The sequence below is a fragment of the Azolla caroliniana genome, unplaced genomic scaffold, assembly GCF_043228905.1.
Source record: "Azolla caroliniana isolate FFs.n. ecotype wild unplaced genomic scaffold, voAzoCaro1.0.p SCAF_5, whole genome shotgun sequence".
NCBI lineage: Eukaryota > Viridiplantae > Streptophyta > Polypodiopsida > Salviniales > Salviniaceae > Azolla > Azolla caroliniana.
In genome coordinates this window covers 20,873,776-20,898,070 of record NW_028230440.1, presented here as the reverse complement: position 1 = coordinate 20,898,070, position 24,295 = coordinate 20,873,776, and the positions used below count along the sequence as shown (strand labels likewise).

The 24,295-nt window shown below is 38.4% G+C and overlaps 2 protein-coding genes across 2 annotated transcripts; one reads left to right on the top strand and one right to left on the bottom strand.

Annotated features, from left to right (window-relative positions):
- Positions 1-17: 17 nt before the first annotated feature.
- On the bottom strand, positions 18-7,550 carry LOC147864412 (uncharacterized). Its single transcript, XM_087320213.1, has 16 exons — positions 7,502-7,550; positions 5,571-5,784; positions 4,133-4,675; positions 3,861-3,959; positions 3,726-3,778; positions 3,603-3,660; positions 3,184-3,266; positions 2,380-2,457; positions 2,230-2,309; positions 1,982-2,154; positions 1,810-1,884; positions 1,583-1,631; positions 1,409-1,506; positions 1,209-1,291; positions 606-679; positions 18-394 (listed from the first exon to the last, which is right to left on the bottom strand). The coding sequence occupies exons 2-16, from the start codon at positions 5,760-5,762 to the stop codon at positions 282-284; spliced, it is 1,851 nt and encodes a 616-aa protein (XP_087176339.1). The 5' UTR covers positions 5,763-5,784; positions 7,502-7,550; the 3' UTR covers positions 18-281.
- Positions 7,551-15,659: 8,109 nt separating this feature from the next.
- LOC147864411 (PGR5-like protein 1B, chloroplastic) lies at positions 15,660-23,134 on the top strand. Its single transcript, XM_087320212.1, has 11 exons — positions 15,660-15,968; positions 17,840-17,958; positions 18,110-18,206; positions 18,317-18,417; positions 18,553-18,609; positions 18,924-19,000; positions 19,117-19,168; positions 20,087-20,197; positions 20,322-20,419; positions 22,577-22,661; positions 22,795-23,134. Exons 1-11 carry the CDS (start codon positions 15,707-15,709, stop codon positions 22,831-22,833), a joined length of 1,098 nt encoding a protein of 365 aa, XP_087176338.1. The 5' UTR covers positions 15,660-15,706; the 3' UTR covers positions 22,834-23,134.
- Positions 23,135-24,295: the final 1,161 nt, after the last annotated feature.

Genomic DNA, 24,295 nt, shown 5'->3' with positions numbered 1-24,295 from the left:
CGAAACTACACTTACGGAAAATTAGTTGGGCTTAAGCACGCCAATGCCAACGACAATCGTCAGTCCCAGGCGGCTTTTTTGCTCATCTGTGTATTATTTGAGAGTTCATATGGTAACAGTGATTAATACAAAAAACTACATATGGCTACAATGTGCAGGGCTAGTACTAATTAACTACATATTAGGCTCATTTGTATCAATTTTAGATGCATGGATGGATATGGAGGGATACAAATGAAAAGGAAATACACATTGATGTGTCAAAATTTCAGTTTTGCAGGTCATCCATTGACTCGAACAGATTTGTATAGTGCCACATAGTCTCTTGCCGATTTATTCCAGCTATTGTCAATGCACATGACCTTCGACACTAGGTTCGTCCATTCATCTGATTCTAAAGTCAAATCACACAACTTTTTCAATAGAATGGTCATTGGTATGTATGAGAAAAGAAAACACGCAATTATGGATTGCTTTGTCGCTCTTTTTCTAATATGATTATGCCTATACATGACAAATCAGCAACATGTGTCACGGATTTTTATTACGAGTTACTTCCTTTTCTTCCTCCTATCATCCTTCACCATCTTCATCGAGCCACTCACCTTTTGAAAAATACTCAAAGGCACGCTGCAATGCATTTTCTAATGATCCTTCATCTATCCCTTGAAATACAAACCTGTAAATAGAACATTACAAGCTTTACTTGTAAAAGAAAAAGGTATGAAATCTGATGTCAAGCATTCCAATATATAGTTGGTTTTGAGGCTAATAAATAAATAAATATAAATGTAAATTATGGAATTGTGCATTCGTCGGTCCATAGTAATGTAAATACTGTATACATTGATGTGCATCCCAGGTGAAGAATCTAATAATGGTCCTAATGATGGGAAAATAAAGGTAGTACATGGTTATAGCTCCCTCCTTTGAATCCATATACCCCTATTTCAAGACTCTTCTATAGTCCCTCCTTGACTAGAAATAACAGTTTCCAATATGTTCAATATTACTTTGCAATAACCAAATCAAGGTTTTTTTTCTATACTATGTATTTTACCAACTATTAGTGGGTTTTACTTGGAGATGTTCAAATCAATTCCAAAAATAAATAGTACACATGGGACAATGATGGAAGGGAGGTTCTAGCAATCATAATGCATAAAAGTCCCATCATAGATGGGAAGATGAGCTAAAATATAACATACCCATTAGCTCTCTCTGAATTGTATCCATCATCCATATCATAAACGGTATCAGCTAGGCCCCCAGTTTTTCGGACAATTGGAATCTGTTAAAGATGTTACGCATTGCCAGTGTCAGAGAAAGAGAAGGACCAAGGTACATATAAGCTTTTCAAGTCTTTAAAATTTTGAACTCAAATGTTGCTATAGTAGAAATTCCATACTGCTCCATAACGCATTCCAATCATTTGTGTAAGACCGCATGGCTCATACATAGAAGGAACCAATACAAAATCTGCTGCAGCATAAAGCATGTGAGCCAGTTCTTCACTGCTTCAAAGCAACAAACATGAGTTATAAATTATTTTCAGACAAAAAATGCATATCTCAAAAAGCAGATGCATGCCTGTATGTTAATAGAAGTCTTATTCCCTTGCTCTCCTTGTACTGAAATACGAACATATTCTTTTCTATTAATGAGGAAAAATAGAAACGCTTACATGGAAATAAAAAGAATGTGCCTATCGCCAAGTCATCTTTCTTGTACTTAACAGTCTAACTTGCTGCCATTAACATGCTTTAGAATATCCTCATCAAATATTCTCTAAGCAGGTTTTCCGTTTACCTGATGCACAAGGTTTTCAAATTCTCCTTGAATTCGCCTATCTGGAGACGTGCCTAGCAAAATGAATTGCCCACCCTAAAACAAATATTAAACAACAGGGAAAAGGTTGCTCAAACGAAATATCCAATATGATTCAATAAGGAACTAAACAAGGCATATACAGTGAGCTCACAAGTTTCTCTATGCGGTCAATTGCATAGCGTATCAAATGAATTCCTTTTTGTGCCACCAATCGAGTAATGCAAACAATGATAGGTGATGGTTTGCTCTTAGATGAACATATTTCCATACCAAGTCCTCTCTGGACATACTCTTTGCAAAGTTGCTTCCCTTCCACATTGGATGCTAGAAAACAAAATCTAAAGTTTCATGGTGTAGTTATTCCTATTTTTTATGCATAATAATGAATTTCTGACTTACCGTCATAGTTTACAGGTAAGTATGGATCTCGCGAAGGATCCCATAAAGTTGTGTCTATTCCATTCAGTATCCCAGAATATCTAAGACGTGACCATCCATTAGTAATTCATATATTAAAGGAAATATAAAGGAATGTGAAAACTAACTTACTTATCTTTGTGCCTTAGCAGTGTGCTTGCCAGCCAATCTGAGCATAGGGTTTCAGTTGCATAAGTTGGTGAGACTGTCCTGTTTTCTCAATAGAAAGAGAAATCTTTCTTCAGAATCTCTAATCTCAAAGCGAGGACATCATATTGGTGGTTTTATGAAATTTTGAACAAACTTTTGAGCGCCTGATTAGCATATTATGGATCACAATTCATCTTCTGTATCTTTTTTGACATTTATGGGAGACTGATTGAAATCCATGGAAAACTTCAGAATACTCTAATCAGTTGCTCAAAAGTTTGTTCAAAAAATATCTATCTATCCTGAAAAGGAATGCCTTTGGTAATTACTTCTACATTAATGGTTGAGAATCTATTTGTTTTAGGGTTCAGACATTGAAGTCCATAAAATACTTCCAATAATCTCCTACGAAAGAAGATCCTTAAATATATCATTCAAAATAGGAGCCTACGTCTTTAATCTGATAGTTTGGAATAGAAGTTATAACTTGTGGAGCAATTGAAGTTTTTGTTAATAATTGGGCAACGGTGGTTATATGTCCAAACCCACAAGCATAATAAATCATTAATATCTTCTACTCTTCATTTTAAACCACGTCAGATGGCTCGGTTATGAGTTGTTTCTTAGAAACTAAATATGGGTAGCCAAATGAGCCAAGACATGCTTTTTCATTGTTTCTAGTATTGGAGTACCTTGGAAGTGAACTTCCATCCATTTTAAACACAATAAGGAGCTCATTGGTCCAATGAGAAATAAACAAACTACAGATAATGTTGCATTACTCACGTGACAGCATTACTGTACACAATCCCACCTTTCAACAGGCTCAATCTCTCTGGATTATGACCTATTGTACGATCATCAATAGCCTGCAAAAAACAACATTACATCCATTTAAAAGGAAACAAACATCAACTTATTTGCATGATATCACTTGACGGAACTGATGATTAACATGTTGTCATAAGGCAATGGGAGATTACATATACTACTCTCTTTATGAAGCATAAGATTATTGTTTAATTGTTCTGTTCTTGCTCTTTAAATTTATAGCTTGCTAGATGGGCTTGCCATAATATCAAAATTAAGGGCACTTGATATTTTACACTATCTCTTTAGGTTATTCAAAAGTATGTAGACAATATACTTTGTCCATTATTAACAGAGAATATATGTTTCTCTTATTTTAGACTAAGATAACTTGCCTTCTCAAGGGTGCAGTACGATTGGCCATCTAAACCACATGCATCCAACTGCTCCACTCTGCACACAATCACAAGGCTTTTTATTCTTAGAATCTCAAAATAGATAGAATCTAGGAATCTTGCCTGCATTCCCCATAGTGCTCCATGTTATGAATGGTCAACACAATTCTGGGCTTCTGAAACAATAATTCACATATAAAATTCGTAGCAAAAGGATATTTGGAAATCAGAATATAACAGAGAGTTTCAGGCTTTAACCTTCAAGGAAAGATGATGGTAGATATCCCAGTAAAGCAAAGGCAAACCACTAGTTTGCCATTCATGTACATGAAGAATATCTGGTTGATAACCCCTAACCTTGTTTCCATGAATAAAACAAAAGTTAGCCCTTTAATCTATACCAAGATCTCTGCAAAGAAAGCTCCATTTTAGGATGCTACTTATCTTCAATAAACTTCACATTAGAATGTCATTTCATTTGCAATGTCTGCATGTAAGTGAGTGTGAAAGATGGAGGATCGGAACCAGACCTGCATCCATTCAAGGCATGCTCGAGTAAAGAACAAGTAAGCTTCAAGCTCATCATAATCTCCACCATATATGCGTGATCCCTTAAAGAACTGATTCTTTGGCTGAATGAACAAACAAGGTATTCCAGAAACTTTTCCTCTGAAAAGCTCAACTGATGACCACTCCCCTTTATAGAAAGAAGAAAATTCATCACCACCGGTCAAATCTGTGATCTGATCTTGTGGGATACTCTCGTAGAAAGGAAGCATAACTTCGACGTTGTGACCCATATCCAAACATGCTCTCGCTAATCCAGTGACAACGTCACCCAATCCACCGACTTTAGCTATCGGTGCCATTTCAGCAGTAATATGGAGAACGTGTAGGCTATCTGGAACTTGACCAACATGTTGATGCTGAGAATCTGAAGCTGAAATATCGTAAAATGTTTTCAACCTTGGACCGAAATTCTGTTTCCAAAATGGAATCTCATCATCTGGTGATGGCCAGGAAATGTGCCCTCCGTCATCTAGCTTGTCCACAGATTCAGCTGAAGCTAAGATCTTGTCATGATATTCAACAAAACCATCGGTCAGACGGTCAATCAGTCAGCACACTGCTTACTTTGAAAATGTAAATTTTAAATAAACTGAACATGTTAATTTCACGGTTTAATTTAATGTTCATGCCTTGGTAAAAATCATTAGAATTTTTTCAATATCAATACACGCAATAAAAAAATTATAAATCAAGTGCGAAGTCTTTGTAAAATAACAAAATTTAGGCAGCATCTTATCCCGTTGTAGTCTACAATGCAAGGTTTCCTTTTCCTCATGGAACAAGGAAATAGCTTGTCTAAAATCAAACTGAATAAAATACACATTTTTCATGATTTGAGGGGGTTATCTTAAGACCATGACATCCACATCCAAGTGTTCCCTCGAATTCACTGCAATATAGTGATGTGTTCTATATATTAATAGCAATGGCAACATTTTTGTGTCCTGTTAATCATGATTGGAAAGTTATGTTATTATCATAGCTTTGATTTTGCATGTGAGTTATCATATCGTCAGTAGTGGTGGAGCTTTTGACAATACTTTTCGTGTCCAAGCCTCACAGCAAGAATCTCAGTTTGTCGTTACATTGTAGTTGATTCTGGCAAAGCATGATGATGCTCTATGCCTTCTACTATTGCCAGTAGAACTTTGGTGAGTTCAGATGTTCTTTATTAGAATTCTGGAAGATTAACTCAAAATGTTGGATCGTTTAATACTGATTCATATTGGATGGACAGGAGAAGATATAAAGCAGTTGAAAGGAAAATGTGAATAGCATGTGATTAGATAGAGCTTTTCATTACAAGAAACTTCAAACACAAGTATGTCAGATAAAAAAACATACCACATGGCACAGAATTATTGAACTATGTACCTAGGACATCAAATGAAATCTCACCTTAGATTTGATGGAGAATTTCTGCTGACATGAGGGAATAGTAAAGGTAGATTTGCATTTAGGATAATATGTTGAAATATCCTGCTCACATATGTAAGTCGCATGTCGAGCTCCCCTCAATCTCAGTAATGACGTCTCTTTAATGCATTTCCAACGGGGGAATAGACTCTCTCTTGCAATAAGATACTCCATAGCCTTCCTCCGATGTATTGGCCTGAAAAAGATACTTTAGATCACAGTTCTTTTACAACTTCAATTGTTTTTACATGACCTGCGATTGTTTTATATACTCTCATACTATGTGCAGTTAGAAATGTGTCGTTTTGGTAGATCTGCCCCCCTCACCCTCCACAGAAACACTTTTTCCTTGAAGGGGACACAGAAATGCCATTATGAATAGAGAGCTTCTTGCCAGCAAATCACAAATATCCTGAAACGATGCATGCCTTTTCACAACTTGTGAAATGCTCGAAAATCAAGCTATGATATTTTTAATCAGGTTTAGGGTCCATGAGGAGTCAGGCATCCAAGACATACTGATGATTCGGTCTATAAGATATGCCATGTTTGTGTAACAAATGTTGCTTAGTTCAACAAGAGCCAACCTACACAAAGTTGTCTTACCAAGCTTTTTTGGAGAGATGCTGTAAAAGCTGAATCCCCACAAAGTGCATTCAAAAATTCAGGTAATTATGCACAACAAAATAAGGAGATGCAGAGAGGACAACTCTACTTGCAATCAAACTTCTAAATCCTCCTTGCAGTGATCGTTACTTTTTCATCATGAATGGTGGGGTGTTATTGATGGTCGTACTATATATTAAGATTAAGGGAAACCAGCTTGGACTCCTAAGAGGAGGCCAAACTCATGGATCATCCCCAAATCCTCATAATCTCCCAGACTACCCAAAACATGAGATTATTAGAGAAAATCTAGGGAAATACATCAGTTTAGTGGAGTGACTTTAAATTGTCATTCTTTCTGTATGACAGATAATCTGATGAAAACCTTGGGTGATCTGCTACATCGTGATATCATTATAACATAAATAACTATTTGATGCATAAAATGCGCCTCAATTCTAATTAAAATCTTTGACAATTTGCGATACATAGATCCGTCACACTACCAGCAACAATTATGAAGCATATATAGGTGACTCTATAATTAATACCCACTTCTATCATCATCTTTATAGATCAAAAGGGGCATGAGCTCATGCCATTCATATAAAAGTCCATTGTCCATCCAAAAGAATCTACATCCCAAACCCACATCATTAAAACAAAGCTCAATTTACACATTCAACAAAAATTAAGTCTTTGACAATTCAATAATCCTGTGTAATTCAGCACAATTGTTTATCCACGTCATTGAACAGGAAAATTCCAATTTTTGCACCTTTGAAAGATTTAAAATATTTGCATCCAAAACCCACAATTGTAGAACAAAAGAAAAACCCCATTTTGCACTTCGAGCATTTAAAAAGACCCTCCCACTCTATCCAAAACCCACATTATTAAAACGACGGCAAAATAATTACTCTTGTCTCATTGAGCATTTAAAAAGAAACCTCCCCACCATTAAAACAAAAACTACCAAAAAGATAAAAGAAACCCATGCAAACCCCAGGTCACTAAATCAAAAACATTTAACAAAAAACAACTTTTCTATCTGTGAACGTTCTAAAAGAGGATCTACCCAAAAACCCCATCATTAAAACACCCAAAAAGATCTTCCACCCAAAACCCACATCGTTAAAAACAAAACAAATAATTATAATTGTAAAAATACTAAATAAATAAATAAAAATAAAGAACCAATTTGTGTATCTTTGAACTACATATATCACGCGTCATAAAGAAAATGCATTATCATTCAAATGAGACACTTTGAAGTAACCGATGTAAGTCATGGGAAGGAGGTTTACCTGCTGAGACACAGCAACACAGAGATGATAAAAATAAAAAAGCACGAAAGACAAACAAATAAACAATAATAATAATAACTTTTGGGTTTCGTTGATTTGGAACAATCCCGAGCCAATAGAATATCAACATGTCATCACATCCATATCGGTAGGAATATCCTCTAATGATTCGTTCCAAATTGCTCAAATCAAGTCGGACTTTAAATCTTTCAAATTTGTCTTATCACATCTATGATCTGATATAATACTTTTGAAGAGAAGCCGGAAATACCCTCAGCCGATCAGCATTTTATCGGTAATATCAATTCCTGCCCCTCACAATCTCATCCTGATTGTTGCCAGTTGGGCAGTAAATAAATAGTGCCGAAGAGTTTCCTGGGAGCTTGGCCGTACCACTCTGTTCCATACGATATGGAATATGGTTGGATGCAAGATAAGGAATATATGGTTTGGAAGATGGGGATGCAACACACTTGCTTCATGATGCATCACTAGATTCCTCCGTAAATGAGACCTTTTTACAGTTACACCAATGTATCATGACATGGGAGAAACGTAGAGGCTCACATTTTACACATTATACTACATATGTTGCACCTAATAGGGAAACCGCACTCGTCAATACATGTTAGAGCCCATCTCGTTGTTGGTCATTCAAACCATTGCTTCCATGTGACTTAGCTCACGTGCACTACGATGTGAGATGGGGCTTTGGGGGCACAAGTAAGGAGAGCAGTTGACTATATACACATTGTTGAAACAAGTTCGGGAGTCTGAGTTTCCCATGTTGATACAATGCTCTGCCTTTCATCATATTAAACTATGCTTTCCACACATCTTCTACCAAACCAAATCCTTGCACGAATTTCTCTCCCAATCGCAAATGTTCACTCTTGATTGCAACATTCATTAGTAAAGTTCTTGAATGTCAAGAGTCGCTACTCACTTTCACACGTATTACGTGAAAATGTATTATTTTTGGTCTTGAAAAGAATCGAGAGTGATTCTGTGTAGCGGAAGGACTGTGTGTGTGTGTGTGTGTGTGTGTGTGCACAAGAGAGAATGAGAGAGAGTGTGTGTAAGAGCTCTAAACAAGAAACTGTATATTACATCCAACAGTAACTAAGTTACAAAAGGTTGGTTTAAATACCGACTAGTCTAGGGCAAATGCCCTTTCTACTAATTACAAAAATGTCCTAGTAAGTTGTCCACCGACTAGTGTGAACACTATTCCTATGGGAAGTTAAGTTCGCTTCTCAACATGCCCCTTCGAACACAACTTCCGGATGTCGAAAAGTTGTTTCGGTTCAATCTTCGAAAACTTCGATTCGGCTGAATCAGCTTTTGGTTTTCGAGAGGCTAGTCGACATGACTTACGATTTCGATTGTTCAATTCTTCGTGTTCGGTTGTTCAATTGTTTGTTCGTACTTTGACTCCTCTGGTCGGCTTCGATCGACCGATCGGCTATTGTTCGATGTTAGTTGTTGTTGTACTCCCCCTCAAGCTCGGCTAGTCAATGATCAAGAGGCCAAGGTTCATCACGAATTGTCGCAACTTGTCGATATGCAAGGCTTTTGTGAAGATGTTGGCCACTTGAAGATTCGTGTTGATGTGGTGTAGGTCGGCATCTTCGGCTTGTACGCGCTCGCGGATGAAGTGATAGTGTGCTTCGATGTGTTTAGTCCGCGGTGCAACACGAGGCTCCAAGCCAAGTAGATATTGCTCATGTTGTCGCAATATAGGCGAATTAGATCCTAAGTAATGGGTGCGCCCAGATCCTTCAGGATACGTTTGAGCCATATGGGTTCACATGCGGCGATTGAGGCAGCCCTGTATTCAGCTTCCGTGCTCGACAGTGCGACTATTGGCTACTTCTTACTACTCCAGGAGATTGTTCCGCTGCCGAGGGAGAAGACGAAACCTGACGTCAATCGTCTATCAGCTTTATAGCCTGCCTAGTCTGCGTATGTGTACCCTTCGAGTCGAATAAGCGTATTCGACTTATACATGATGTCGTAGTCCATCGTCGTACTAACATACCGAAGTATCCTCTTAGCGCAATCAATATCATGATCATTTCGTGGGTTCTGCATGAATTGGCTAAGTAGGCCGACAGAATAGTTGAGGTCGGGTCGTGTGATGGTTAGGTAGATGAGGCTGCCGATCAGTTGACGATACTAAGTCGGCTCACACTCTTCAGTTCCCGAATCGACATCGAGCTTGAGATTTCAGTCGAGAGGGGTAGACACAGGTTTGCACTCGGTCATTCTGAACTTGTAGAGTAAGTTGAGAACGTAGTGTCGTTGAGAGATCAATATCCTGGCTGGTGTCCGAATTACTTCAATACCGAGGAAGTAGTGGAGCTCTTGCAGGTCTTTCATTTCAAACCTACTGGATATGATTGATTTGACCTTATTGATCCCAACAAGATCCTTTCCTCTGATGACCAGATCATCCAGGTACAGGATGATGAAAATCGGATTGTTCGACTCGTTTTGGATGTAGAGGGAGTTGTCGGATTCTGACATTCAAAAACCGATTTGATGAATATATTGCGTTATCTTTGAATGCCAAGCACGCAGTGCTTGCTTAAGGCCGTAGAGTGGCTTCTTGAGTCGGCACACGGCTTTCGGGTGAGTACGTGATTCGAAGCCAGGTGGTTGTATCATGTAAACCTCCTCTTCTAATTCGCCTTGTAGGAAGACGTTCTTTATGTCCATCTGGTGGAGGTGCCACCCTTTTGCGGCTGCGAGAGCTATGACTGTCCGAATAGTCGTCATCTTTACCACTGGGGCAAAGGTCTCCTCGAATCGACTCCGTGTGTTTGGGCGTATCCTTTTGCGACGATTCATGCTTTGAAGCGATTTATTGAGCCATCGGCGTTGTATTTGACCTTCTAGATCCATCTGCAACCTATCGTTTTCCTGTGAGGTGAATGGGGAACAAGGTCCCATGTCTCGTCTTTGCACAAGGCCTGCATTTCGTCATTCATTGTGTCGACCCATCACGGGTCCTTCACGGCTTCAGAAAATGTTTTTGGCTCTCGGATAGTTGCTACCTTCATCATAAAGGCATAATGATACACCATATACTCATCATAGCCAAAACGGCTTATGGGGTTCTTTTCATGGGTAGACCGGCATAGCGTCTCGTTTGCAGAGACTAATGCTTTCTTCACTCCATTTGTTTGGATGTCAAGTCCTTCAAACTCACTATCGAGGGAGTCAGTTGACTCATTGTCCATCAGGTCTTCATATTCTGGCATTGTCGCCTTGCATTTGTCTAGGTTCGGACTTGGCCGAGATGTGCTTCGATCCCTCAATAGCTCTTGTGGTCCACTTAGCCTTGCCGTATGCGGGCTATCTTCGTACGTGTGTCCCAGTCTATCTTCTTCTTGCATCTCTTGTTCAGAAAATTCTGAGTCGACTAGAGTAGAAATCAGAGTCATCTCTAGATCGTACCAAGATGCCGATTGGTCGAAAATGACGTCTCGACTCACTCAAGCTTTTCGGATAGATGGGTTGTAGCATTTGTACCCCTTCTGTTCGAGCGAGTACCCTACAAGGATACATTTCTCCGACTTCGGGTCGAGCTTTTGTCGCGTCTTGTCGGGAATATGCACATAGGTGATTGAGTCGAAAATATGGACATGTGATAAATCCGTCTTCTTTCCAAAAAACCTCTCATGAGGGGTTACGTCATGTACCCTAGAGGTTGTACACTTGTTCATGAGATATATGGTTGTGTTCGCCGCATTTGCCCAGTACGATTTCGGGAGGTTCTTTTCATTCATTATTGCCCCCGCAACCTCTACTATGTGCCGATTCTTCCGTTCGGCTACACCATTTTGCTGAGGTGTATCTCGACACGAGAATTCTCGTCGTATTCCTTCCTTTCGGAGATATGCCGAAAACTCGTCCGAGAAATAGTCTTTGCCTCCATCCAATCAAAGGCAGCATACATGTCAGCCCGTGACTTTCTCAACTTCATTCTTAAACCTTTGGAAGTGTCTGAACACTTCGCTCTTTTGTCTCATCGGGTAGATCTAGGTGTCCCTAGAGAAGTCATCGATGAACGTGACATAGTAGTGGCAACCTCTGAATGTTGCGGTCTAGGCTAGTCCCCACACATTTGAATGTACTACATCCAGGATCCCTTTACTCACATTCCTCTCTTTCGGGAATGGATGTCAGCGTTGTTTTCTAAACTGGCACACCTCACATACGCCCGTAATCTGCTTCTTGGTGAAGTTCGAGAGTTTGATTACGGCTCGTTTAGATTGCATGTTCTGGAGCTTCTGGAGATTAATGTGGCCAATTCTCTTGTGCCACAATTTCAAGTCGGTTTCGACTTTTAGGCTTTTCGCGAACATAGCCGATTTCACCTCCTTTGATTCAAGGATAAACATCATGCCTTCTCGACGACCATGAGCGATGAGGTGGCCTTCTTTTTCGATGAAGCACCCTTCATCATTGAACCGCACTTGCATCCCTTGTTCGACAATCTAGCCTACCGGGACCAAGTTTTTAGTGATGGTTGGGACATGCAAGACATTTTTGAGGTAGGTTTGTTTGCCGTCATTCCCGATGCGTCGTATTGAATGTGTCGTGTCATCGCCTGTTTTGACATAACCGGGCCGATTGGGTTGTCGTAATTCTCAGAACCAATCTTCATGGGACGTCATATGATTGGACGCTCCGAGTCAACAAACCATACATTATCCAAGGTTGAGGTGCTTGTCTCACCTTGTGCCGACATCGAATGTGCCTTGTGCCTCATCATAAACATTCCGCCATGATCATCGTAGTCAGAATTCGAAGCATAATTTGTAAGTTGTCGACTGGTTGACGCCGAGTCTCGTATCTTTTTTCGGCACTGCTCTTCATAGTGGCCGAGTTTTCCACAATATCCACATTCAATCGGGGTGTTATGATTGCTCAGTCCGGCAATATAGCTCCCCCTTCTACTGAACTCTCTGGCATTGCTCTTGTCGTCTTGCCAGTGGCGAGAGTTGCATTCTCAGGTCAACTGACCCTGTTGCCCTCGGCCGAATCGACCTCTATTTCCTCGGCCGAATCCTCTTCTATAGTCTGATTGTGAGTAGAGCATCTAACCATCCAATGCATTGCTCCTTTGTGAGGCATGGTTTTCTTCCACCAATAATATCGATTGAAGGTCGAAAAAGGAAGGTGGGTTCTCCCTTGCAAGAATGGCCGATCTAATCGTGTCGAATCGTGGTGCTAAGCTGCTGAGGCATATTTGCACCATTTCGTCATCGTCGATGATGACATTGATCAATCCAAGGGCATCACACAACTCCTTGATATTCAAGGTATAGCCGGTGATCGACATATCCCTCTGTTGCATGTTGTTTAGCTTCTGTCGAAGTTGGAGCTTTCGTGCAACTATATTGGCTGCAAAGATCTTCTTTAGATTTCCCCAAGCTTCTTTCGGCGTTTTCGAATCTCGAATATAGTCGAGCATGTGGTTATGGACGCATGACGCAAGGCAATACAACACACGGCTCGCGGCCTGCTCCCACGCTAGGTAGTCAACGTGTGTTGCGTTGGGTTGCGTTTCGTGAGCACCCTCGATGTAGCTCCAGTAACCTTGTCCGACAAGGTACTAATGCATCTTGTACTCCCAAGATGCGAAGTTTTTTCTATTGAGCTTCTCGGTGAGAAGAGCACTTCCCATCTGGGTGTTCATTGTTGAACTTCTTCTACTCTTGATGTGAGCTATGCAAAAATAATTGCTACAACGATCAGTCGGTTCTCTACGAGTTTGAGCACAACACACGTAAAGGTGATGGTCTTGGATCAAGCTACCACGCGCACTGATACCATGAAAAGAATCGAGAGTGATTCTGTGTAGCGGAAGGACTGTGTGTGTGTGTTTGTGCACAAGAGAGAATGAGAGAGAGTGTGTGTGAGAGCTCTAAACAAGAAACTGTATATTACATCCAACAGTAACTAAGTTACAAAAGGTTGGTTTAAATACCAACTAGTCTAGGGCAAATGCCCTTTCTACTAATTACAAAAATGTCCTAGTAAGTTGTACACCAACTAGTGTGAACACTATTCCTATGGGAAGTTGAGTTCGATTCTCAACAGGTCTCATAAGTCATATTTGACATCCAAAGACGATAATACAATCTATCTATCTATTTCTTATTAGTTAAACCAATACTCTTTCTCTCTCAAATGTAAAGCTCACAAAGCTTGATTTTCAAAAGAAAACAATTAGCATATGTTGATGTTGTTTAGGAAGTCAAAATGGCATAGGAAACCACAAACTACATCTCAAAATATTGCCTATTCAAGAATGAATTGTGCCAGGTACTAAATATTCTATCGCTAACAATAGTGACGAGGTTATGTCCAAATGAGTGTGGTGTACATGCACAACAAATTGTTGTTCATGATCTATTCTAATCCCTCTTAAGTGTGTGGTCAAGTAACTTTTAAAAAAAAACACTTAATCGATTGCTTATGTGGCACTAATAAACGCAAAACTTGTTACATTGTTTGGGTGCACTGAAACCCAACTTTAGTTGTTCAAATGCATATGAAGCTAGCTTAAGTTGGGGATCAACATTTGAACCCAATCAAGTACTTTGCAAACAAGAAAAAAGAAAAAAACAAGCATTCGTACACTAAAGATGTTTAGGTGGCTTGTAACCTAGACAAGCTATTGAGCTTCATTAACATACATGGTTTTTTGGGGTCTTTTAACTTGCTTATTTGTTGGACATCCTATTGGGCCTAGACATAAAAAGTGGCCTAACCCACTTTTTCTATTGGTCAATGATTGTGGATTTCAGACACAATGGCTTTGTGACACATAAGTGCAATTTTGCAACACAGATGCTTAATGTGGATAAAGATTGTTGGTGGAACGACTATAATCAATCTATGGTGTCTTGAGGAAATGCATTTTGCAAATGAATGCGACATGCTTAATTTAGGCACGAGCTAGGGTGTTAGAATAACCCAAATCAATATATGTGTACCAAGGAGATGTGCATCATAAGCTCATTTGGAATGCAACCTAAGTTGTTGGAATGGCTACAATTGGACAACGAGCTATTGTGGATGGTTCTTGAAAACACTCAGTAAATGCAATGCACTTACTTTGGACACTAGTTAGGATGTTGGAACATCTATGATCAAATTGTGGTCTACTGAAGGAAAGTTTTTTCATGATCCTCCATGAATGTGATGCATAAGGTCTAGACGTGACAAACCCAGGTTATTTGGGTATCTATGATTAGTCTATGGTGTACATAGGGTATGATTCTAAAGAATCCTCCATGAATGCACATGTGACGATGATCAATAGTTTGAGATGCAACCTAGGTTGTTGGACCGTTTGCCCCGAGGAGATGCGTCGTAAGAATGCTCTGTCCGTGGTGAATGCGATGTCGTTGAGTTTGGACACAATAACATAGGATACCAGAACAACTACGAGCAATCAGTCTCTACCGAGAGATGCTCCTCAAGAAACCACAATGAAGGTGATGCACTCGGTGTACACAAAGACGCAACAAATAGGTGGTCAGAACGTGTACGATCATCTAGTGGTGTACTCTGAGAGAAAGAGTTCGTTAAGGATCCTTCCGCCACGAGCGCGATACTCGTGGTAAGCATGCAGGCAACCTATGATCGGTATGCAGCAGTAAAGAGCTCAATGAGGATGCATGTGTCTCTTTCATAAGGGTCATTATTTCGATGCGAAGCGAGGCATGTGAGCATGTGTGGGGTACATGTGCTTCCAGACAATGGAGCATGAGCAGGAGTGTGTGTGTGTGTGTGTGTGATCCTGAGGAAAAGCAAAAAGCTTACCATGTTTCCTGACCACTCGATTGTTGGCTACACTTCTCCCTCACATGTTTCACTCTACTTGATTTTTTCTTCTTCTTCTATTCTTTTTGTTTCTCCTTTGCAACTCTAAATTCATTCTCAAAATACATATACAATACACACACACACTCTCTCTCTCTATCTCTCTCTCTCTCTCTCTCTCTCTCTCTCTCTCTCACTCTCACACACACACACACACATTTCACTTTCTCTCTCTAATCCCCTGTTTCTCCTCCCTTCTTTGTAGAATGTTGATCTAACCTCAGAATCCGGCCTTTGTTCTGTTTTTTGTCTTTGTGTAATTTCATACACCATTCTGAGGGCTCTCTCTGCACTGCACTCATGGGTCTGATGGGTCTCACTAAGAAAATGGCCATAGCCCCTGCTTCCTTGCCATCTCTCAGCACCCCCTGTTTCTCTGCTGCTTCTTCTTCTTCCCCTAGTCTTAGAAGAAGAAGCAGCAGCGGTAGATTTCCTCTTTGTAAGCTCAGTACATCTACTAAAGAGCAAAAGGAATGGAGACAATTTTCTTCTTCTTTTGGGCATTACTTGCAATCCACCAGAAGGATCTCCACCATCATCATTCAAGCTGTAGAGAATCAAGGTATTTACCGCATTGGAATTAGTTCTTAACTCACTATTATAATCTGATTCATGGTTGATCTCTCAATACACGTTCTTGGTTCACTATTGAAGGATGTTTGATGAAAGTTCTTAGCTCAACCTTTGAGTATGTTAGATGAAAATTCATAGTTATCCCTTTGAATTATGTATGGAACTTTTGGATTAACGGTTGTTCCCTTATTATAAGTCTTTTAGTTGAATTATGCGTTTTGAGTTATTGGTGTAGAATCAAGGTATGCCGAGTGCTTAGGCTCACTATTGAAGCATCCATAATTTGACTGGTGCTTTGATCTCTTATTTCAAATTGTAAGAATTATGTAGCTTGATTTATTGTCGGTTCCTTGATGCAAATATTTTGTTGAATCACCTGACTTCATTCATTGTTCTTGAATCTCGGAATGCAAAATTTGAATTATGTCATTTGATTTGCGGTTGATCTTTCGATATACAAAGCTTTAGTTGAATTATGTGACGTAATTCGTGGTTAATTCGTTAGTACAAAAATTTAAAAATTATGTAATTGGATGGTGGTTGATCCCTCAATATAAATGATCAGAAACTGTGGAACTTGATTCCTCAATACAAATCCGTAGAAGTTATGGAACTTCCATTTATGAAAGTATGCCAAATGAAATTCTTAGTGACGATTGAATTATCTTTGGTTATGTGGCTTGATTTATTGTTCTAGACTCAAGACATGCTGCTGAAATTCTTGGATACGCTGCTGAAAATTGTGTTGACTTGATTTTTAAGGGATGATCCCTACATACAAACTGGTCACTGCTTGTAGTGTTGCTGATCGTCTGCATATGAAACATTAGTTACCTCCAGGGATCAAATCTGTTTCATTAATTGTTAAATAAAGTGCTAGTGAATCAGTACGTACTGAGTGGACGGCTCTTGAAGTAGGAGGAAAGCACACTTTTTTGAGTTTTTGCACATATCCACTTTTATGTTTGTATGCTGGGTTACGTTTTTATTGTGTAGTTAGTTGGTATCATATTGAAGATCAATCTGAACATAAATAAACTAGAATTAAACAAATAAACAGGATTAAATGCTTATTCGAATTCTCCTTTTAACCGAATACCCCTGATCTGACGCTCAATCAGCATCCTGTACCACATCCCATTCTATGCCCAAAAATAACTAGCATTAACATGAAAGTCAGTTGTACAGACGATAGTCGTATAAAGGCTTCCCTCTTGATAAGTGGGACTCATCTCTTGCCTTAATTTGACTCCTAATGCACAGGATCATTTCTCTCTTGATTCTAGGGAAAATACTTGATAGTTTTGGGTGACCAACAAGGTTGGGGTTTATTCTTATAGCCATTCTGCAGCATCGCCACCACTGGAGAGGTGCCATACTAGCATTATTACCATAGGAAATACCCAGGGAAATCATTTGGCCAAAGGTTGTTCTGATGGAGTGGCATAATAGCCATTGGGAGATTACCATGTCATAATAATAGGGCTATTTTTTGTGGATAATAAACACAAGCTGATGAGATTCGGTAATTCAAAGTCTGTTCAGAGAAAGGACATGACAATTGTCCAACAAGTGACCGTGGATGGATAGGCAAAGAACCAAATTAAATTTCATAACTTTTTGTTTCCTTGGAAATTATGAATGTATACATAAGATTTGTTTGGCATTCATTGTTCATGTTTGTTAAACTCCATATTAGTAGGGCCACAAGTTGTCATAGAAAACTAACCTCCGAGAGGAGGTTAAAGATTTATAGAGTAAACCCAACTTTGCATTTGGCTAAAAGTTACATCTTTCAACGACATCAACTGTGTTATATGTATGAATCCACTAATTTATACTGATATTTGTCTATGACAGATAAAGTGGCTGATGAAGAAGTAAGTGATAATAAGATTCTCCCCTACTGCAGTATAGACAAGAAAGCTGATAAACGTTCACTTGGTGAAATGGAGCAGGATTTTCTTGAAGCTCTTCAGGTTATTTCCTCTCTACTTTGTACATTTTCGTTTTGAATTTAATCATGAAGTTCTCCATTATCATGTGGTACACATCTAACATTCTTTAGAATGTCTCTCTGTGATACACAAGCTGAATCTTATGTCTTTTCGTTTCTTGATTTTATGCCAGTCATTTTACTACGATAAGGAACCCATTATGTCAAATGAAGAGTTTGACAATCTCAAAGAAGAACTAACATGGGAAGGAAGCAGTGTTGTTATTCTAAGTAAGTTTAAATTGTTTTTCATTGATAAAAATTTGTAGCTAGGTGGAAATTAGGACATAGTTTGCTTCTCGAAAGTTATGAGAAGACCTTGCTTCGTTTGTGTTTTCCAGGTCCCGATGAGCAAAAATTTATGGAAGCATCTCTTTCATATGCAGCTGGGAAATCTAACATGTCAGATGCTGAATTTGATGCACTAAAGCTCAAGTTGAAGGTAGTGAATGCAATAATAATAATAATAATAACCCCATATTTTTTAATTTCCTACTTCTAAATGTAGAAAATAAAAGAGAATTCAAGGATATATATGTTAATCCATTGATATCTCGATTATTCTGTTCTTTCCCAGAAAGCGGGGAGTAAAGTGGCTATTGAAGGACCTCGTTGTAGTCTACGTAGCAAAAAGGTATGGATGTGGCCATTATTGTAGCTTTCTAACTTTTGGTTTCAGGGAACATAATGGGCACATGGTTTTATAGTGTGTTTAATTCTTAAAAATAAACATTGATTATCTATCCATTGATTACATAGCATTGTAGCAATGTAAGGGGCATCATTTCTGCAAACTTTTATTAGTGGTTTTTTATAGAAGAAAAATGTGCACATGCATACACACACACACACACACACACACACACACACACACACTCACACTCACTCACTCACTCACTCAAAGTGCGTGCGCTATGTGTTAATAATGACAATGCACTATTTTAACAGGTCTATAGTGATTCTACTGTGGACTACCTGAAGATGTTGTTGCTCAATGTGCCTGCTGCCGTTATAGCTCTTTTCTTGTAAGTTTTCATAGCATTTACGTGATTCATGAAAGACGTGCTTCTTGTTATTAGTGTGTGTGTGAGAGAGAGAGAGAGTCTCAAATACTGATTAATGGTTATGATGCCTACAACAGGGTATTTTTCCTTGATGACCTGACAGGATTTGAGATAACATATTTGTTAGAGGTGAGAACATATTTGTTATTGATGTTTCATTGAGTAATTCATGTGAATAGAGTTTTTTTTGTTACCTTGCTTGCACTTTCTCTTTTTCTGTATAAGGGCTGTACCCTGTTTAACAAAAGTATTTTACCATCTCATGTCTGGGGTTCAAATCTCACTATATGCACTAGTTTACTAGATGCCACTGCAGAATGTAGGGGTTGAACACATGACCTTGTGGTCTCTGACAGACAACATTATGATCTAAGCTACAACTGTTATGCCTCTCTCTCTCTCTCTCTCTCTCTCTCTCTCTCTCTCTCTCTCTCTCATTCATTTCACTGAGCAGATAATGCCTCTCTGGATTTCAGACTTCAGTTTTATTGAACATTACCTTTCTGGTTAACTCTTCTTAACTGTAGTTGAAGATGAGGCTTTAGTACGTAGACTTTTAAGTACTTTACTTCATTTGAGTTTCAGTTTCTTTATTATTCTTAATAGGCAGAGACAAACATATGTTGAATTGTGACCTCTTGTTGGGTGTCATAAGCCATCTTTTTGTCTTGGTCTCTTTCTTCCTCCATCTTGTTCAGTTCATAAGCTATTCTGGCATCTTAAGAGACGTTGAAAATATATCTTCTGTGTTTGGATACCTAGAGAACACTCCTCTCTGGCTGTTGGTTTGGTGGTTTACATTATTGCAATCAAACTCATAAATTTGCGCCTCAATCAGAGTTATAAATGTGAGAGAATTCAAGTTTGATCCTCACCCATGGGCTGGTCCCTGGTCCATACATAATCATATTTGGTCTCCTATAAATGTTTATAGTATATTTATTTATCGGTCTCTCTTTGAAAGAATAGTAAATAAATTCACATCAAATTCCTGAATATACATGACAAATCTTACTTTTACAAATCTTGCCTTTATGCTGTGTGCAGTTGCCAGAACCTTACAGCTTCATCTTCACATGGTTCGTGGTGCTTCCAGCAACATTCTTTACTGCCCAGTTCCTGACTAATGTCATATTGAAAGATTTCCTTATACTCAAGGTGAGTTAGTGTACATTTATACTAGGGAAAATTACTAATTCAAAGTTCGAAATATGCTAGATTGATGATTTTTCTTTCATTATGTTCATATTTTAAGAAATTTCAGTGACCTCACTGTGTGCAGGGTCCTTGCCCTAATTGTGGAGCAACAAACAGCTCCTTTTTTGGAACAATTCTATCAATACCAAGTGGAGGTGATTCCAATCTTGTCAAATGTGAACAGTAAGTTTCTCTGTATCTCCCCAAAATGGATGTCATTATATGATGGAAAATACCAGGGTTGCAATAATCGATATTACCCCTAATTTAAAGGCTACATTTAAAAAAATTGTTTATTCCTACATCAGTGCTTATCTAACCTCATGAAAACTATATTACAGCTTTTTCTCTCTCCCTCTCTTGTATGAGATCTGTGCTTCAGTGGTAAGCCCAGTTTCTAGATGCTACCGAATGTAGATGCTGAACACATGGCCTTCTGGTCTTGGCTGGTTGAACTTACCCACTCACATACAATTGTTTGAGTATATGTTTCTTGGTCCAAATCACAAATGACAAAACAAATCCATCGTCTATTCTGTTTAATCAAGCTCGTCTTCCCACATGCAAAGTAGAATGAATCAAACCAAATTAGGGTAAGTTCGATAAGCGGAAACTAACTGCACCTTGACAGTTAAAAAATTTATGAATATTTGGGGATTGAAGGAACTGTTAGATATAATCAATGATCAACCCCAAATGTCGGTTTATTCCCACATGTATTCTTAGAGTGCACATTTTGTGATAACACTGCAAATGAGGAGTAGCTTTTGTGCAACCAATCATATGAGTTGATTAGGTGTCAATGTAGGAAACCGGAGATGAGTAGGAAAAAATGTATTTAGGAAAGAGGGAAGTAGGGTAATGGATTATGGGATTGACTACTCAAGTTGATGAGAAGAATGTTCTTAGTTGGCAAGTCAGGATGTAATTCTATATTAATCTTTAATGGACGTGCAACACATCACCAATAGAAAGGGGTTCTAAGCTACCCCAAGTAACTAGGGTGCGTAGATACGAAGTTTATTTAAAAACTTGAGAGAGAGAGGAGAGAATGCTTTAAACTTAGAACTCCAATGAGCCTAAACTAAATGCAAGTGGAGAGGAAGAAGAAATGGTTAAGAAGCATATGAGGGTTTTAAAGTTTTATGGGTATCAGGGTTGTAGAGTTGAGGATGGTGAGAAGATTTGGGATTAGGGTTTAGGGCATGTAGGAGAAACTTAAGAGTTGCTTCTTTTTGGGAGATAGTTGATTTGATTTGAATGTGTTGTTGGAGTGGTGCCCCATAGTTTTGTAAGAAGGCTTTGAGGGTGTTGAGGAACCCATTCCATATTCTGTCCTCGACTAAGGAGTTTTAGTTGAGAAGGGGGTAGTGGGTGGGAAGCTAAGGTTGTGTAGGGAGAGGTTGATGTTTCTACTTTCTATTTGGGAGGGTGTTTGTCTACTTAAAAGGGTGTTGAAGTATAGTAATGGCAGCCTCCACATTTTTTAGAGGAATGGTAGGTTTGTTTTGGTTTTCTCTTTTGGAGAGGAAGGGTTCGATATAACATCCCATTTGGGTTTTAATTTTGTTTAGGCCTTCTTGAACAAGTGTCTGAATTGTTTTCTCTTTTTCCATTGTCATCGATTTTGTGACAATGGTGCCTCTTTGTATCTGTTTATCGCATTTGTTTCTAGGGGTTTCTTAATGTTGAATTCAAGTGTTAGTTTGTCGAGGTCGTTTTCAAATCGATGTAATCACTCAGTAATGCCAAAATGGTGATTCTAAATAATAAAAATCAACCCTCAAGTGGTGAAAAATCACAAAGTTATTCCATCTACCCATCTGGGCATAAATATCTCTCTCTCTCTCTCTCTCTCTCTCTCTCTCTCTCTCTCTCTCTCTATATATATATATATATACACGTATGTATATGTATGTATGTATGTATGTATGTATGTATGTATGTATGTATGTATGTATGTATGTATGTATGTATGTATGTATGTATGTATGTATGTATGTATATTCTATCTCAGTGTGCTTTCTTGATTGTGGCATTCAGTAGTAAAGTTCTTGAATATCAAGAGTTACTACGCACTTTCTCATGTATTACGAGAAATGTTGTATTTTTTGTCTCATGGCACATATTCGACCTCGTAAGACAATGATAAAATCTCTCTCTAGGATACCCACTTTATTCAAACTCCATATCAATCATTCAAACAATGTTTCTTCACTAATCAACTTTTCATGCATGGATAATGGAAAATTTGTGAGAATAATGAAATTTTATTAGGATCTATCATCTTGCCTCTGTTTTTGTTAACCAGGTGATATCTTTGACTGTATCGTTCTGCAGATGTAAATCCATGCTAAAGTTCGAGCTCGAGTCACGGCTGATTATTCTTGAAAGTACACCTTCAGATAAAGTAGATGGGCCAAAAGTAATGCTCTTTCTTCTCTTCTTTTTTCCGAACATGTTCCTTCGTTGTTAATCAAACACTAATCTTAAGACTTAAATTTTGAGTATGTTTTTGAAGTTCTTTAAAAGGTCTTCTAATCTTTTGTTTGTGACAGACACCTAAAGAAGCTGTACCAAGTGCAAATGCCAATTAAGATCCTCCGGTTGCTTTGTCAATGGATAAAACAAGACCTCAAGTTGTTGACATGGAGTTGGAGTTGTATCAACATGTGAATATATCATTGAGGCATGATCATAGCCCTATTTTGTGCTAAAAAGTGAATCCTAGATGTAGAATGGTCCCTTGGATATATGCAAATGTAATATCTGTCTTGCCCTGCCATGTCTATTACCTAATCATGTATAATGTTATTTAATTTCTTTATTGTAACGAGTATATCGAAGATAGCGAAAAAAATCCTGAAGTTATAACAAAGGTATTAAAGTTTTGTGTTCTTTTTGTATTGGAACTGTTGGAATGGGTTTCTCTTTATAGTCTAGAGCTTGTGGGATTTAGAGGTCACAAAAATACAAGTTAGATGATTGAAACATAAGGGGTGAGATATGATCATTGATACCCAAAAGTTGAGTAGACTAGACCAAGAAGTGTAGAATATACCTTCAATCTTGCTAGCAGAAGTGTGATTTATTCTCATGTTGCCTACAAATGCTCTCCAAGAAATAAAAAACCACATGAAAGAAGTCATTATGTTATATTTCCCCTCTAGATGCATTCGTTCAACCCATAATCCTTGTAACCTTTTATTCCGTTGCCCCTCAATGGCATGTAAGCCAATGTTTAGGGAAAACTTGAGTAATTTACAATCGCAAATATGAACAGTTTCTCGTGAATCAGCAGAGATGCAAACCTGGGAACCCCAGGAACTGTCAATTTATATCCAGTTTGGGGATTTGATGCAAATTATCAAGTTCAGTAAACTTAGTACTGATTAATAGATATATATGTTAATTGAGTAGGTATTTGACCTCCTTAATAGATGGAAAAGAAATAGAGTTCTTGGAGATGAGAAACTCGTCCAATTATGAAATTCCTTTCATTTTGCAAAATTAAAGGCGCCTATCTTCAGAAGGAAAACCTAAGTTAGGAGTTGAAGCTATGATGAAATCAAGAGCAGACTCTTCTAGACAACATAACACTAACCACCACCCAGTGGAAGCATTGTAATTCTTGATCCAGGAGGAGAATTCAGGTAGTGGTCATGTCCATGAAACCATGCATTTCGGTCTTCAACATTACCTAAACATCCTGCAATGTCATGGAACAATCACATTTTTTGTTATAACTTATAATGCTTTCGCAAATCATGTCTTAATATTATCTATGTCCTGTGGAGTGGAAAGCTCTATTTCAAAGGAAAACGGGACATTCCATTGCTAGATTGATCAATCTAGAGAATGTGGAAAACTTGGCAATTAGAGTGGTGTGCGCTTAATTTTTGGTTTGCACACCTAATTATTTCATCATTGAGTTCACTTGAGTGATCCTGTAGCTTTCTTCATTTCATCATATCTGGAAACTGCAAAGTATACAGTTATCATGACAAAATCATGTTTGTTGCACATAGACAATACAAAAAATTTACTTTATAAAACTTG

What these genes read in the sequence shown, in the direction of transcription:
- LOC147864412 (XM_087320213.1), bottom strand. Translation starts at nt 5,762, where the DNA reads ATGGAGTATCTTATTGCAAGAGAGAGTCTATTCCCCCGTTGGAAATGC. An exon ending in CGTACTGCACCCTTGAGAAG is followed by an intron (nt 3,267 to 3,602) that starts GCAAGTTATCTT and finishes TGTTTTTTGCAG; the next exon opens with GCTATTGATGATCGTACAAT. An exon ending in TTGGAATGCGTTATGGAGCA is followed by an intron (nt 1,292 to 1,408) that starts GTATGGAATTTC and finishes CATCTTTAACAG; the next exon opens with ATTCCAATTGTCCGAAAAAC.
- LOC147864411 (XM_087320212.1), top strand. Translation starts at nt 15,707, where the DNA reads ATGGGTCTGATGGGTCTCACTAAGAAAATGGCCATAGCCCCTGCTTCC. An exon ending in GCCGTTATAGCTCTTTTCTT is followed by an intron (nt 19,001 to 19,116) that starts GTAAGTTTTCAT and finishes TGCCTACAACAG; the next exon opens with GGTATTTTTCCTTGATGACC. An exon ending in AATCTTGTCAAATGTGAACA is followed by an intron (nt 20,420 to 22,576) that starts GTAAGTTTCTCT and finishes ATCGTTCTGCAG; the next exon opens with ATGTAAATCCATGCTAAAGT.